The sequence below is a fragment of the Manis javanica genome, chromosome 12, assembly GCF_040802235.1.
Source record: "Manis javanica isolate MJ-LG chromosome 12, MJ_LKY, whole genome shotgun sequence".
NCBI classification, from domain to species: domain Eukaryota; kingdom Metazoa; phylum Chordata; class Mammalia; order Pholidota; family Manidae; genus Manis; species Manis javanica.
In genome coordinates, this window is record NC_133167.1 from 7,194,916 (window position 1) to 7,208,536 (window position 13,621).

At 38.5% G+C, this 13,621-nt stretch overlaps 1 protein-coding gene across 5 annotated transcripts in view; it reads right to left on the reverse strand.

Annotated features, from left to right (window-relative positions):
- Positions 1-13,621, reverse strand: part of DIS3L2 (DIS3 like 3'-5' exoribonuclease 2) — a 369,779-nt gene that overhangs the window by 321,072 nt on the left and 35,086 nt on the right. For 4 of the 5 annotated variants that reach the window (XR_012123461.1, XR_012123462.1, XM_073217986.1 and 1 more), the window contains one exon: positions 350-495. Coding sequence is in view for 3 of the 5 variants with exons in the window: in XM_073217986.1 (XP_073074087.1) it covers positions 350-401 (52 nt within the window). In the remaining 2 variants the exon portion in view is untranslated. Of the gene's footprint in view, positions 1-349; positions 496-9,407; positions 9,429-13,621 lie in introns of those variants that run through there. The other variant, XM_073217988.1, reaches the window with a different exon arrangement.

Here is a 13,621-nt window from a genome sequence, read left to right on the forward strand (position 1 = left end):
AGGAAACATGAATAAAATGTACACAGATAAGACAGCACTACAATATGCATGGAACATAATCTGAATAATGGGTTCAGTATGCTTTGCTGTTTATAAACACAAACTTTATAAAAATAAGAATTACTAAAAGATTGTCACTTTTCTGGAGGAAATTAAACAGCTGTACTGAATATAACAAACTAAGACAATAAGAAACTACTTGATTCTAGAATAAGTAACACGGGAGAATATGTAACAGGTCACCCATGGGAATCACAGTCTCCCATAGACCTAGACTGCCCTGTGCCTCCATTCCACTTTTATTTCAGGTCTCCAGTCGCTAGAACAGACTCCATTTTCCCTTTGCCACCTCTAGGGGTTCCCAGGGGCCGGAGGTTCAGCCTGCAGTCAGGATGGCTCATTGCTGGTTCCAAGGCAGCCTCTTCTCTCCGGGTCCAAGGGGGCCTCCACCGCTCAGCTCAGAGTTCTGGCCTTAAGTGGCTCAGCTGTCACTAGCTGAAAGCAAAGAGAGATGGGTGACTGAAGGGCAGGTACCTGCAGCCTCCTCTGTGCTCTCAGAGGTTTAATACTTGGATGCACAGCTGACCCTTCACCACCATGGGGGTTTGGGGCACAACCCCACACGCAGTCGAAATCCATGTATAACTTGTGACTCCCCCAAAAACTTTACTAGTAGCCCACTGTTGACTAGAAGCCTTACCAATAACATAAACACCAGTCGATTAACACATATTTTGTATGTTATTACATATTACACATTGTATTCCTATAACTAAACTGGAGAAAAGAAAATGTTTCTTCAAATTGTCACAAATTTCCAAAAATTTTTCCAAATATTCACTGAAAAAAATTTCACATATAAGTGGACCTGTACAGTTCAAACCTGTGTCATTCAAGGGTCAACTGCACTTGGACAGCAAAAGCAATGCAGTGCCCCTCGCTGGTCCTGGCATCACTTTCTCCTAGAGAATCAAAGACAATGTCTGTCCTGAGCTTCTTTTCAAGGCACTCGCCCTCACAGGTATCTCTAGCCTGCTTGTTTGGGCCACTTCAACTAAAAACCTCTACAAATAGGGCAATGAGATAGAAAATAAGGGGTTCTGAAGTTCTATTCAGCTTGTGAAATGCACAAGAATAGGAGAGAATGTGGTTTTGGAAAATGGTATAATAATCTAGAATATAAAGGCTGTAATGAAATAGGTACTAAACTAAGGCTCAGGAGATGCAGCATTTACTAAGATGTACCTTAGACAAATAACACTCATTGTAAAAAATCAGGAAAATCAATTCTTTAGAGTTCAAAAAAACCTAATTCACTGCCGTAACCTAATGTCCAAAACCATGCAGGGAATCCCGGATGGCTCACTAGCATTCAAAAACTGACAATATTGCAGTGAGACATCTATTTCCCTACTCTTACCTGCCATCACTTTAAACCAGGCTCAGGCAGATGCACCTGAAGAATACAGGCAGCTGCCTGGGTCAGCAGCCTGGAATAGGAGCCCTGCAGCTTGGCCCCTGACCCTACACCTGCACTCCGAACACATCATCACACCTTTTATTTCTATTCTCTGCTGGCTGCCAGCCCAGAATTCCAGCCAATATTTGCAAATTTCCAAATTCCTGGTGGGCAGCCTTCTTTCCCATAAAATGGATCAAAATGTCATTGTGAACACTAGCTTCCATTTCCTCTAAATTTCCCACACATATCCTTCACCAAAATGGTATTTTTCTTTAAACTGAAATTAATGCTAACTCAGGAGATGAAAAGCTACACAGACAAAGAGTAGTAGGCCACCTAACTGCCACATGAAAAGATTCAGGGATAAAGTAAAAAAACCTGCAAGAGGAAGAGAAACATGGTCTCAGATAAACACCAAGATAGTTGGGCAGGCACATAGAGGAGTCCAGACTGATGGTTTGATTCAGAAATGCATTCGTCCACTCAATAACTTAACAAGTGATTCTGCAACATACTGTACTAAGCACAATGAGGCGTACAAAAATTATCTATAAAAATTACACTGAAATAACAATTAATACCAGTTGAGAAGTGATAAGCACTATGCTCTTTTAAAGTACAGGTAAATGCACATATGATGGAAGAGAGAATCTTCAGGTCAGGAAATCTGAGAGAACTTCAGGAAAGATTTCAAGGAAGAACTGAAAATGTGAGAAAAGCATACTGTTGGCAAAGGTAACAAAAATGGAGACACAAACAGGAAAAGTACAGGCTGGTTCTTGCCACATTAATTCCATTTGGACAGAGCCCAGCCCATACGAAGATAGGCAGTGGCAAGGAAATTAAAACAAGTTGGAAGATCTAGAAAACCAGCCCAGTTTTTCAAAGGCAGTAAGGAACTTTTGAAGCATGAATGTGCAGAAAAACAACAGATCAGAGTTGTGTTTCAGGAAAAATTAACATGGCACAGGATTCAGAGTCATCAGGACTGAGAAAGACTAGCGGCAGTTGCACCTTAGGAAAGAACAGACTGGGTGAAAAGAAAGAAAGGAACTAGAGTTGTACAAGCACACACTGAAAACAGAAGAAGCCCCTAGCACGGTATTACACAGGACAAGCGGGCACCACTTGCCCACCAGGAAGATCTGGAGGAGAGCGAGGAGGCTGCAATTGTGTGAGATTTCAAGTGAGGACATTGGGAGACGATAACTTCACTAAGTTTGAGAAGATAATGAATTATCCGGGGTATTAAATACATGGAAATACATACCTCTGTGTATATGTATACACATGGAAATACATTCCTCTACACATATCTCTACACCAAATACTTGGAAACTGAAGCATAACTTAGAGAGATAAATTAGTCAGCCATTTGCATAATGTTGGTAACCTGAAGTTTTCTAGAATGACCAAGACTGTCAAGAAAGGGTAAACTGAAACAAAAGAGGACCTAGGACAAAATCTGGGTTAGGGCAATTTTTAGGAAAGGCAAATAGGAAAAAATATAAAATATAACAAGCTAATAAAGATGTAGAAAAAGAACCAACACATTTGATGTCAAGAAAACAAGGGAGAAAATAACTTCCAAAGGACGACAGGTTAATGATCAGGATTTGCACCCACTATTGAGTAAGAATAAAAATAACGGCAGCCTGGGGTGGAGCAAGGGATTGGGGGCAAGAAGAAAATCCAAAAACAACAGCCAGAATTGAAAATGGGTACATCATATCAAATCCTGATGCAGGCAAGAGTTCAAAAGTAAGGGGCATTACTACGAGCTAAGTGAAATGAGACAGAGATCTCAACTCAAATAACCGTAGGTCAGCTGCATCTGTAACTTCCCTTTACAGCAAATATCCAGGTGGTGTGATTTACACCTAAGTTGTCTCTCTAATTCAGGAAGACAAGGCATGTTTGGTTGGGGTCACTGTGGAAACCCCAGTGGCCCACAATAACTAGGATGGAAGTAATATTCACTACTTAAATGAGTGATTAGTTTTCATGCACAAACAGTAAGAACACCAAGCAGAGCAAGGTCATTCAAGGAAGCCACACTAAAAACAAGTCAGCAAAGAATGGGAAAAGAACACAGGACCCAGGAAATAAAGTTGGCAAAAAATAAACCACATAGTTGGGCAGGGAGTCAAAGCTTGCCTTTGGGTACTGGAAAGAGATGTAAAGATTCCAAGCATATAAGATGCTAAGCAGAATGAATGAACAAGCAGCCTTCCTTTCCCAGCAACGTGGTTGTGAAGGCCCATTAACCTGGGAGAGATCCTGGCCGCTCCTACCCTAACACACTGAAAGCACAAGTCAGTTTCTGGTCCTCACCAGCTTCCATAATGAGGACCATAACACACTGCCCAACTGCCCACTGGTTCCTAGAAAGGTGTTTCATCATGGAAATAGCTGTACATCCTCACACCCTGGGGTGAGGATGAACAAACAGTATGGTCAATAATGTCCATGGTACAAAAAAGCAGGAATGAGGAAGAATGGGGAAAAGTCACTAGACCCAAGAAAGATTAAATCTGAAGAAAACCTCAGAGTGAAAGAAGTGTCTTGAGACCCTCTGTATTCCCCAAACCTAGGACAATGCATAGTGCAGAGCAGGTGCTCAAAATTTTGAACAAATGAAGCCTATTTAGGACAGAAGCCAGGTTATAATGAATATGCTCTAATGAGAAACATGAGTAGCAGAGCCAAAACTAGGGTGAGGCAAGCCAGGCACCTAAGATACAAAATTCATAAAAGCAAAGCCATGCAAGTACCAACCCTGCACTTGCAGGATTCCGAGAGTGAGTGTCTCCATAAATGTTTGTGCCTCGGGCATCTACTAGCCTTATCCTAGTCTTCAATGCTGATGCGTAGCAAGAGCAGATGAAATTTATGAACCTGGGTAGTGCAGGAAACTCAAGGAGATAAAGTCAAAAGAGAGGTTAAAGAAAGAAAAGGTTGAGCCCATTCATAAGCTAAGATGGAGCCAAAGGAGAACAAGAGATGGTATAAACAAGTAAAAGAGGACAAAATTGATAGAATAAAAAAAAAAAAAGAGGATAGGTTCAAAGTAAATCTCACTGAAATTAATGAAATAAACAATTCACACTACACATCACTGGGAAACACATGAAATAGTCACCAAGAAGTGGTAAGACTTTTGCCAATGACGTTTTCTTCATAACTTGTTCTGAAATAAAATTCAACTTTAATAAATAGTAAATGTTTAAAATTGTAAGAGACAGAAACAGACAGCAAGACATAGATGGAGACAGAGAGGAAAAAGCAGGGGAAAGGATGCCCAGAATGGTTGAATTAGGTGTTTAACAAATCCCCAAAACAAAAACAACAATTAAACTGGATAAATTTATAAGAACTACCTATTTAAGGATCTGGGTATTGGCAACAAATTGAGAAGTATTTATTACAGAAAATCTACTTAATTTCAGTAAGAATAATAGAAATGTATGACAGTTTATTTTTTATTAAGGTATCATTGATATATACTCTTATGAAGGTTTCACAAGAAAAACAATGTGGTTACTACATTCACCCTTATTATCAAGTCCCCCCCCCATACCCCACTGCAGTCACTGTCCATCAGCGTAGTAAGATGCCACAGAGTCCCTGTTTGTCTTCTCTGAGCTACACTGTCTTCCCCGTGAGCCCACACACACCAGGTGCACCACTCCTGGCATTCTCACCATCCCACACCCACTTTCAGTTCCTTGGTGTGGAAGTCCTACTGGGGCAGGGCAAGCTGTGAAGACTGGTAGTTCCATGTAGTAAGTAAGAGGAGTAACATGCAGAAGAGAAATGAGAGGGCCCTAGAAAGCTACTCATCCTTGGATGAATGAGCTTTGTAAATACAGAAAGCAAAAGCGAGGGCAGACTTGTAAGTTCCTCAGTTTTGAATGCATTCCCCAGGTGTCACAAGAACCACTGAAAAAGGATGGCGGCTTCATTGTTTCAAGGAGTTTAAACACAACCTCTGAGCAATCATAGGCTGACCACTAAGATACAACAACCGAAGGGCAACTGCTAGAAAGTCAGGCTTAAAAATGAAAACAGGAAAAGAAGAACTGACATCAGTAGCCACATACTACAGAAGAAACAGACTCACAGAATTAACGCAGGCAAGTCACTAAACAAACAAAAAGACCAATCAACTCCTGGGAAAAAGGAATCAGAATGCAGAATATATTACCAAAAATGTCCAGGTTTCCAAAATAAACTGTAAGATATGGTAAGAACAGAAAAGTATAACTTAATACCTGGTGGGGAGGTGTTAGGCAGTTTCAGTAAAAATTGTTTCTGGGGGAGCCTAGATTTTGGAGTTAGGCAACAGAGACTTCAAGCAACTATGAGAAATATGTTCAAAGAACTAAGAGAAACCATTTTTAAAGTAAAGTATGAAGCTAACGACTCATCAAACAGAAAATACCAATAAAAATAGAAATTTTTTTAAAACGGAAATTCCAAGTTGAAAGTTAGGAGAACTGAAATGAAGAATTCATTAGAGGAACTCAATAGCAGACATGAGCTGGCAGAAGAAAGGATCAATAAACCTGAAAAAAAAAGGATCAATCAAGATTATCCAGTCTGAAGTAAAGAATTAAAATGAAGAAAAATTATTTTTTTTAAATCCAATTTCATGGTTTGTAATAAAGAGTTTGGCTCAATTTTGTGATGACTGACCACTGACTTATTTTAAGCCTTACCTCCCCTTTCCCCTTTAACCTATCTGGACAAGTTGGTAAGAAAATCCATGTGTCTGGTGTGGGGGAAGTCACGGGAAAGACAGCATAGCACAGAGAAGCAGTGACTCAGTGGCATCTTACTACACTGATGGACAATACTTCAGTAGGGTATGGGGGTGGGACACAATAATATGGGTGAATGTAGTAACCACATTGTTTATCTTGTGAAACCTTCATAAGAGTGTATATCAGTGATACCTTAATAAAAAAATAAAGAAAAGAAAATCCATGCATCCCTACCTTCGGCCCCAGTGAGAAATTCTAATTTCACAAACCCCCAGTCTGCACATGGAAACTTCTCTCCAATCCCCTAGCAATTTTAAGGGTCTAGCCCACTTCTGACTCACTCAAGCCAGGGCAGACAAACTTAAACCCACCTTATTTTCCCCAGGTGTCTCTTGGTGATTAATGACTTTTCTCTCAAATTATCTTGGCATATTGAATGCAATTAGCTTAGACACCCTACTAATTGAAAAAGAGTCCAATTCCACCTCCACAGGGTGACCACTGAACAGTAATGAAAGAGGGGACATCTCTACTAACCTTACAGAAATGAAAAGGATCATAAGGGAACACAACAAACAACTTTACGTCAACTAGACTTCAATGAAATGGACAAATTCCTAGAAAGACACAAATTATTGAAGGTGATTTAAGAATTATATAATTTAAACAGCCATGTAACAAGTAAAGAGACTGAATTAGTAATTTTAAATCATCCAATAAAGAAAAACCCAGATTGCTTCACTGGTGAATTCACTGAAAGAAAAACACTGAAATAAAAAATAATACCAATCCTTTACAAACCCTTCCAGAAATTAGAGAAAATATTTCCCAAATCATTCTATGAAGATGGTATTTCCCCTGAATACCAAAGGAAAACAAAGACATGAAAAATAAATTAATTAAATAAATAAATAGCTTTTTGACATATAATCTGGATTTTTTAATTTCCTATGGGATAGTAATCGGCATTTTTTAAGGAATTTGTCAATTTCATCTTTTTTGGAGGGTCTCCCTTTTTTTGCAGAATATTGGTCAAAATATCCTAATGAATTTATTACTACCTATAACAGTGTTATCCTTTCTGAAATAATGGCAATTTTTAATATCTATGCTCTCCAGTAGCCACATGTGACTTCTGAGCATTTTCAAGAGTAGCTAGTGCAGCTGAAAAACTATCAAGTCTGAAACATTTTGTGTTTCATCTTTATTCTTGTAAAATATTTTCTCAGGTTTTAGAATTCTGGATTGTCAATTCTTTTCTCTCAGTAATTTAAAGATCACTCCATTGTCTTCTGGCCTCCACTGTTCTGCTGAGCAATCAGCGTTAGTCTAATCCCTCTCCCCACCTCCAGCAGTTTTTGAAATTTTTCTCTTCATCTTTGGTTTCTATATGTTTACTACTATATAACAAGGTGTAGATTTCTTTTTTATCATTTTTAGTGTTAGTAAGCTGTATTGAACCTACTCCTTGATAACTTTCATCAGTTAAGGAAAGTCTTCAGCCAATCTCCTCCCATATCACTTCTACCTAATCTTTCTCAACCCTTTGTCTAGGACTCCAATTACACATTTCTGACCTCAACATCCCTATTTCCCTACATGTCTTCAGTAATTCTTCCACTTCACTAATTCTCTCTTCAACTCTAGCTAATCTTCTATTAAACTCATCCATTAAACTCCTAATTTCAGTTACTATGTTTTCTATTAAGTCTATATTTTCCATTTTGTTATTTGAAGGTTTCCAGTTCTCTCTTGAAAATGGCAAATCATGTCTTTTATCTCTGTGAACAAGGCAGCATAGCTACATTAAAGCTGGCTGCCGAAAACTCCAATATCAGAGGCCCTGTGAATCTAATGTTATCTTCTGTTGCTTCTGTTTTATTTTGTTCATGTTGCTGATCATGCTGTGCCAGTCTTTTTTTATTATTATTATGGGCTGGACATTTTATTTCCAAAATTTTTGTAGTAGTAATTTCAGGCCCTGTATAATGTTATCATCTTTCAAAAAGGATTTACATTTGCTTCTGCCAAGCACCTGAGACAAATACAATAAATTACCTCAATTTTTTTTCAGGATTTAAATGTTTCAGAGTAGAGTTATAGTTCCTGTGAAAGCCTGTCTACATCCAGTTTACCCTTACTTGTAGGCTGTAGCCCCTCAGGGTCCCAATCCCAAATAAGAGTGATTCATCAGGGCCACACACTCCCCATGTTAGCAGGGTCAAAATCCCAATCCTTCTCTCTCCAGCCCTAAGAGAGTATCAAATGTTTTGCTCAGTTGTTCAGCTTCTTAGTCTTTCAGCTGATCCTCTAAAAATCAGTATGCATCCACAGGAGACAATCACAAATTCTAGCCTTATCTCCCTAAGCCTTTATTTTCTCTTAGATATTCACTCTCTTATTACCTCTCAGACACCTTCATCAGATTACTTGAGGGAGGCAGGGGTAAGCCTGCTATCCTAGCTGTTGTCTGAAGTAAGACTGGTTTCCAACTAGTTTTTATACCATAGCTGGAAGTGGAAGTGTCAACCTCACTCTTAACTCTCTTGTTCTCAATCAATGCCTTAAATTCCAAACTCCCCCCTATTTGGATCACTCTTCTGACAAAACTTCCTTCATAATTTCATCTATTCTCTCCTCCCTTCCTGTATGAGAGGAAGAAATGTTCCCTACATGTTTTCAACCTAACTTGTTGAATGTTCTTCAGCGTTTTTCATCCATTTTTATCTAGCTACTCTAGACACAGTTGCCTTCCCAACAGTGTACAGCCAATCTCAGGCTCTGGCCCTGTTCACCTTCTGTCCACTTCAAGCTACCAGCTACCATTCCATTCCTCTCATTCCCATCCCTGCCATAGTTTTAAAATGTGTCTAGACTGATAACCTTTATTTCCTTTATGACATATTCTTTAATTTCCCTTGGAATAAGACTTTTGCCCTCATTTCTACAATGAACTAAGGGTTTCAGTACTCCTAGGGAGAAAAATCTTCATTCCATAAAATAATGACATACTCTCAGATTTTTTTTCCCTGCCACCTCTAGAACAGGATGCCACTGAACAGCCCCTGGGACTACAAACTCTCCTTCCTTTACCTTCAGAACACACCCCAGTCTCCTGGTTCCTCCAACTCTCTCAGCAAATCTCCATTTTCCTTGCTGACTCCTCTTCTTTCACTTACCTTTTAAGTTTTGCCACTTGCAAGGTTCTATCCTTAAGCCTTGTCTCAATTCTCTATTAAAGAATTTTAAATCTACATCTCCAGCCCAGCTGTCTGAAGCTCTTCTTTAACTTTCCAACTTCCTACTGAATAATGTTGGCAAGTGCTTTTAATGCAACATGTTTCTAATTCAAGTTATTATTCTCCTCAAACTAGATTTTCCGCTTGCATACTGCATCCAGATTAATGACATCATTATCATCCCTAGGCAGCAAACGGTAGTCATCTAATCTCCTCCTCTCCATTAATAATGCTCTATTACCAAATTCTATCTTTTCTACTTTCAAAACGCACCCTAAATGACTCCTTCCTTTCCAACTTGATAAGCACTATCTGAATTCAGGTTGTTGCAATAGTATAGCCTAAAGATGACAACAGTTTGTTAACAGATCTTTCAAATACTAATTTCTTTTCTTCAGTTACCTAACACATGTTTCACCTAACACAGAGAAAACATTTCATGAAGTGACTTTTCAAAACCCTTCAGAGTTTCTCACTGCAACTCTGTAATCTAACTTACTATAATGGCTAATTTTATGTGCCAACTTGATTGGATCACAGGGTACCAGGTATTTGGCTAACCATTATTTCACAATGTGCCTGTGAGAGTGTTTCGAAATGAAATTTGTATTGATGGACTCATTTGGCAGTAAAGTACTTTACCCATCTCACTGTGGGTAGGTAGGCATCATCCAATCTGTTGAGGGCCTGAACGGAACAAAAAGGCTAAAGAAGAAAGAATTTGGCTTCAAGCCTGAATACTTGAGCTGGAACAATGATCTTCTCCTGCCTTCAGCACTCCTGGTTCTTGGAACCTCAAACCTAGATGGGAATCTACATCACTGGTTCTCCTGGTTCTTAGACCTTTGGATTCAGACTGAATTATACTACCAGCTTTCTTGGGTCTTCAGTTTGCAGACAGCAAACTGTAGGAGACTTCTCAGCTTCCATAACTGCAAGAACTAATCCTTATAATAAATATCTTCCTGTATCTATATCCTATTGGTTCTGTTCTTCTAGAGAATCCCGACTAAAACACCCACCTTTCAGGTTTCATCTCTTACTAAAGGGTTTGTCAATATCACAACAACTGAATTCCTGATGTAAATGGTAATTTAGGAGCACCCACGCTTGGCATCAACCCCTGGAAAATAAACTGAATTAACAACTATAAACTCTGAAGGAAAGAAACATAAAAAATACCTACCTGAAGATTCTGAAGAATAAACAAAAGAGGGACATTATCGGAAGGAGTAGAAATTTGGAGACAGGACTGGCACTAAAATGAGTTTCAAGGTTTGGGTTGGATTTCTTTTCTTTTGGTGGGGGTAGCAGGCAGCTTTGCCCCAAGGGCAGACCACACTCACAGGAGTGGTACACTACAGGCAGCTAAAACTTCAAGAGAAATCCCAGACTGCCAGTCCAGACACAGGGAAAAGAGCCTGGGCAAGCACAGCTGGCCGCTAGTGGCAGTCCAGAAGAGGAGAGAGCTAAAGAAGGAATTCCCCTCATTTTTATAAACATGCACAAATCTCAGGCTGGCTCCTTAACAGTGTAGATGTATAGAACAAGCTCAGCACAGCATCATACAGGCCTAAAAAGTTGAATTGAAATTTGTACCTACAGGAGACAAGGCTTATAGTCTGAACTTACTGGGGTCTGAAGCTAATTGTCAATGAAATAAAAAACATCAGCATTCTTCAGTGGAATTTAACAGAATGAAGACAATAAAGATATTTTTCAGATAACAGAGAACCAGGAAGATCCATTATCACCAAAAGTGGACTACAACAAACACCAAAGGAAGCTCTTCAGGCTGAAGGGAAATGATACCAAAGTAAACACTGGGTCTCCAGGAACAAATGTTAAGCATTGGAAATATTTAATGTGCATACATTATACCTCAGTAAAGTAGTAAAAAAAAAAAATTTAAGACAATTACTCCTAACCTGGAATTCATAATCACGTATGATAGTGGAATAAAGACATTTTCAGAAAAGCAGATCTAAAAAAATTCCAAGAAGCTACTGAAGTATGTACTCCACCAAAATGACAGAGGAAAAAGGAAACAGGATGATATGGGATACAATGAGGAGAAAACACAGTACAAAAGAAGTACCTTTGAACTTAGGAGGCATTAACCCCACACACAGTCCAAAATTCATATATAATTTTTGAGTCCCCAAAAACTTTACTAATAGCCCACTGTTGACCAGAAACCTTACTGATAACATAAACAGTCGATACACATTTTGTATGTTATAGCTAGAGATAAGAAAATGTTTTTTCTTCAAATTATCACAAATCTCCCCAAAAGTTTTCCAATATATAAAAAAAATTCTATTAATAAATGGACCTGCACAGTCCAACCCATGTTGTTAAAGGGTCAACTGTACAAAGTTAATTTCCCAGATTATGATAGAGTAAGGGGGTCCCAGGATGGCAACTGTGCATCAGGCACAGAGGGCAACCTCTAGATTAGAGGACAACAGTCTACATTACAGCAGGATCAAGAGACAGATTGGTATCACCAGATCTCTGCTATCAAAATATTTATTTTCTTTTGAACACATGGCAGAATGCCTAGGGGAGCCTGATCTACTCCCTTCTTGTTCTTGGTTCAACTTGACCATAACCTGATGAAACTCCTACTTGCGCCTCCAGTAACTTGACTCATCTGAGGCCACCCCCTTTGCCACACAGAAGTGCTCTACTTTGATCAACTCCTGAGCTTGTGAATTACAGGATATGTAAAGTATGAATCTACAGTATGCTTCCTTTTAGGTAACAAGAAAAAAAAACAAGTATTACACACAACTGTTCACTTGTACAAAAAGACACACAGAAGAGTAAAGTAGAACTAGTGAGAATGATTACCTACAAGGAGTAGATGGAATAGGATGAAAAGGAGGTGAGAACTGGGTAAAAGAAATGAATGTGGAGTAACATTTCCCTGCTTATACCTTTTTGTAGGTTCTGACTTTGGAAACCACATAAAATAAGAATGGAGAAATAGCCTAAAATACAATTCAAATAAAAATAAGTGATCCGTACTATATTTAAAATGAAACACAACATACTAAAGGGATGGGGGGGAACTAATCCAAGCAATTTTTGGGTACAGTACTCAACTAAACTCTTAAGTTAAAGACAAATAAGAAGTGTAAATAAAAATTAACTCTAATCAATAAATTACTATTTCTCAGAGGTATGGGTTAGCAATTCTAAATCTACTTTCTGTATATTCTAGGATTCAACAAATATATTGTGGATAATAGGAATCAGGTTTATCAATGTTAGAGAAAGAAATTACAAATGGTGGAAAGGCTAGAATAAACCCTGTGGTATTAAAATGGAATTGGAGATATCGCTATAACTCTATGGTTTATAATGTAGATAAATATGGAAATATGGATGTGTCTGTATACATACACACAAAAACTTATACAGTATATATGCATACATTCTTACATTATAGCTCTGTCTTCTAAGAGGGCCTAGAACCAATAATATCCCAGTAACAATGAGCATATCTAGCGCCCCGACCTCAGTTTCTAAATTACATTTACCACTAAGAGGAATGAGGCTCCTCAGAAAAATGGCCAATCCTGAGACTGCAGTAGGGAAAGTACAGTACAAGCCTAGAAGAGTCCACAGGCCAAATCCACCTGTCCTTGTAAATAAAGTTTTATTGGAACACAGTCGTGCTCACTCATTTATGAATTGTCTATGGCCGCTTTCCTACTGTGAGGGTAGACTTAAGTAGTTGCAACAAAGACTGTATCGCCTGCAAATCCAAAAATACTATCTGGATGCTTACAGAAGTTTGCCAAGCCCTAGCCTAGACTATCTTGTTGTTCCAGAAAGTAAGGATTCACCCCAAAATAATGGGAACATGTCAAATGGTCGACCACAGGAGTCAGTTGAAAAGGCTCCTATCTAAATGACAATTTAGGTATCAAAAGTTTTAACTGGTAACAGCTTATAACCCATTAACTAAGAATCTATGAGTTCATACTGATAAAAACAAATAAATAAAAGGGGAAACTCTTGATTATATTAGAATCCCAACATTGTGTAAATGTAGAAAAAATTATGGAATTAGAAAATTATCATTAGCAATCATCATCATCCTAATTAATTCAGATTCATCAATGGATGTTAAAACTACTGGG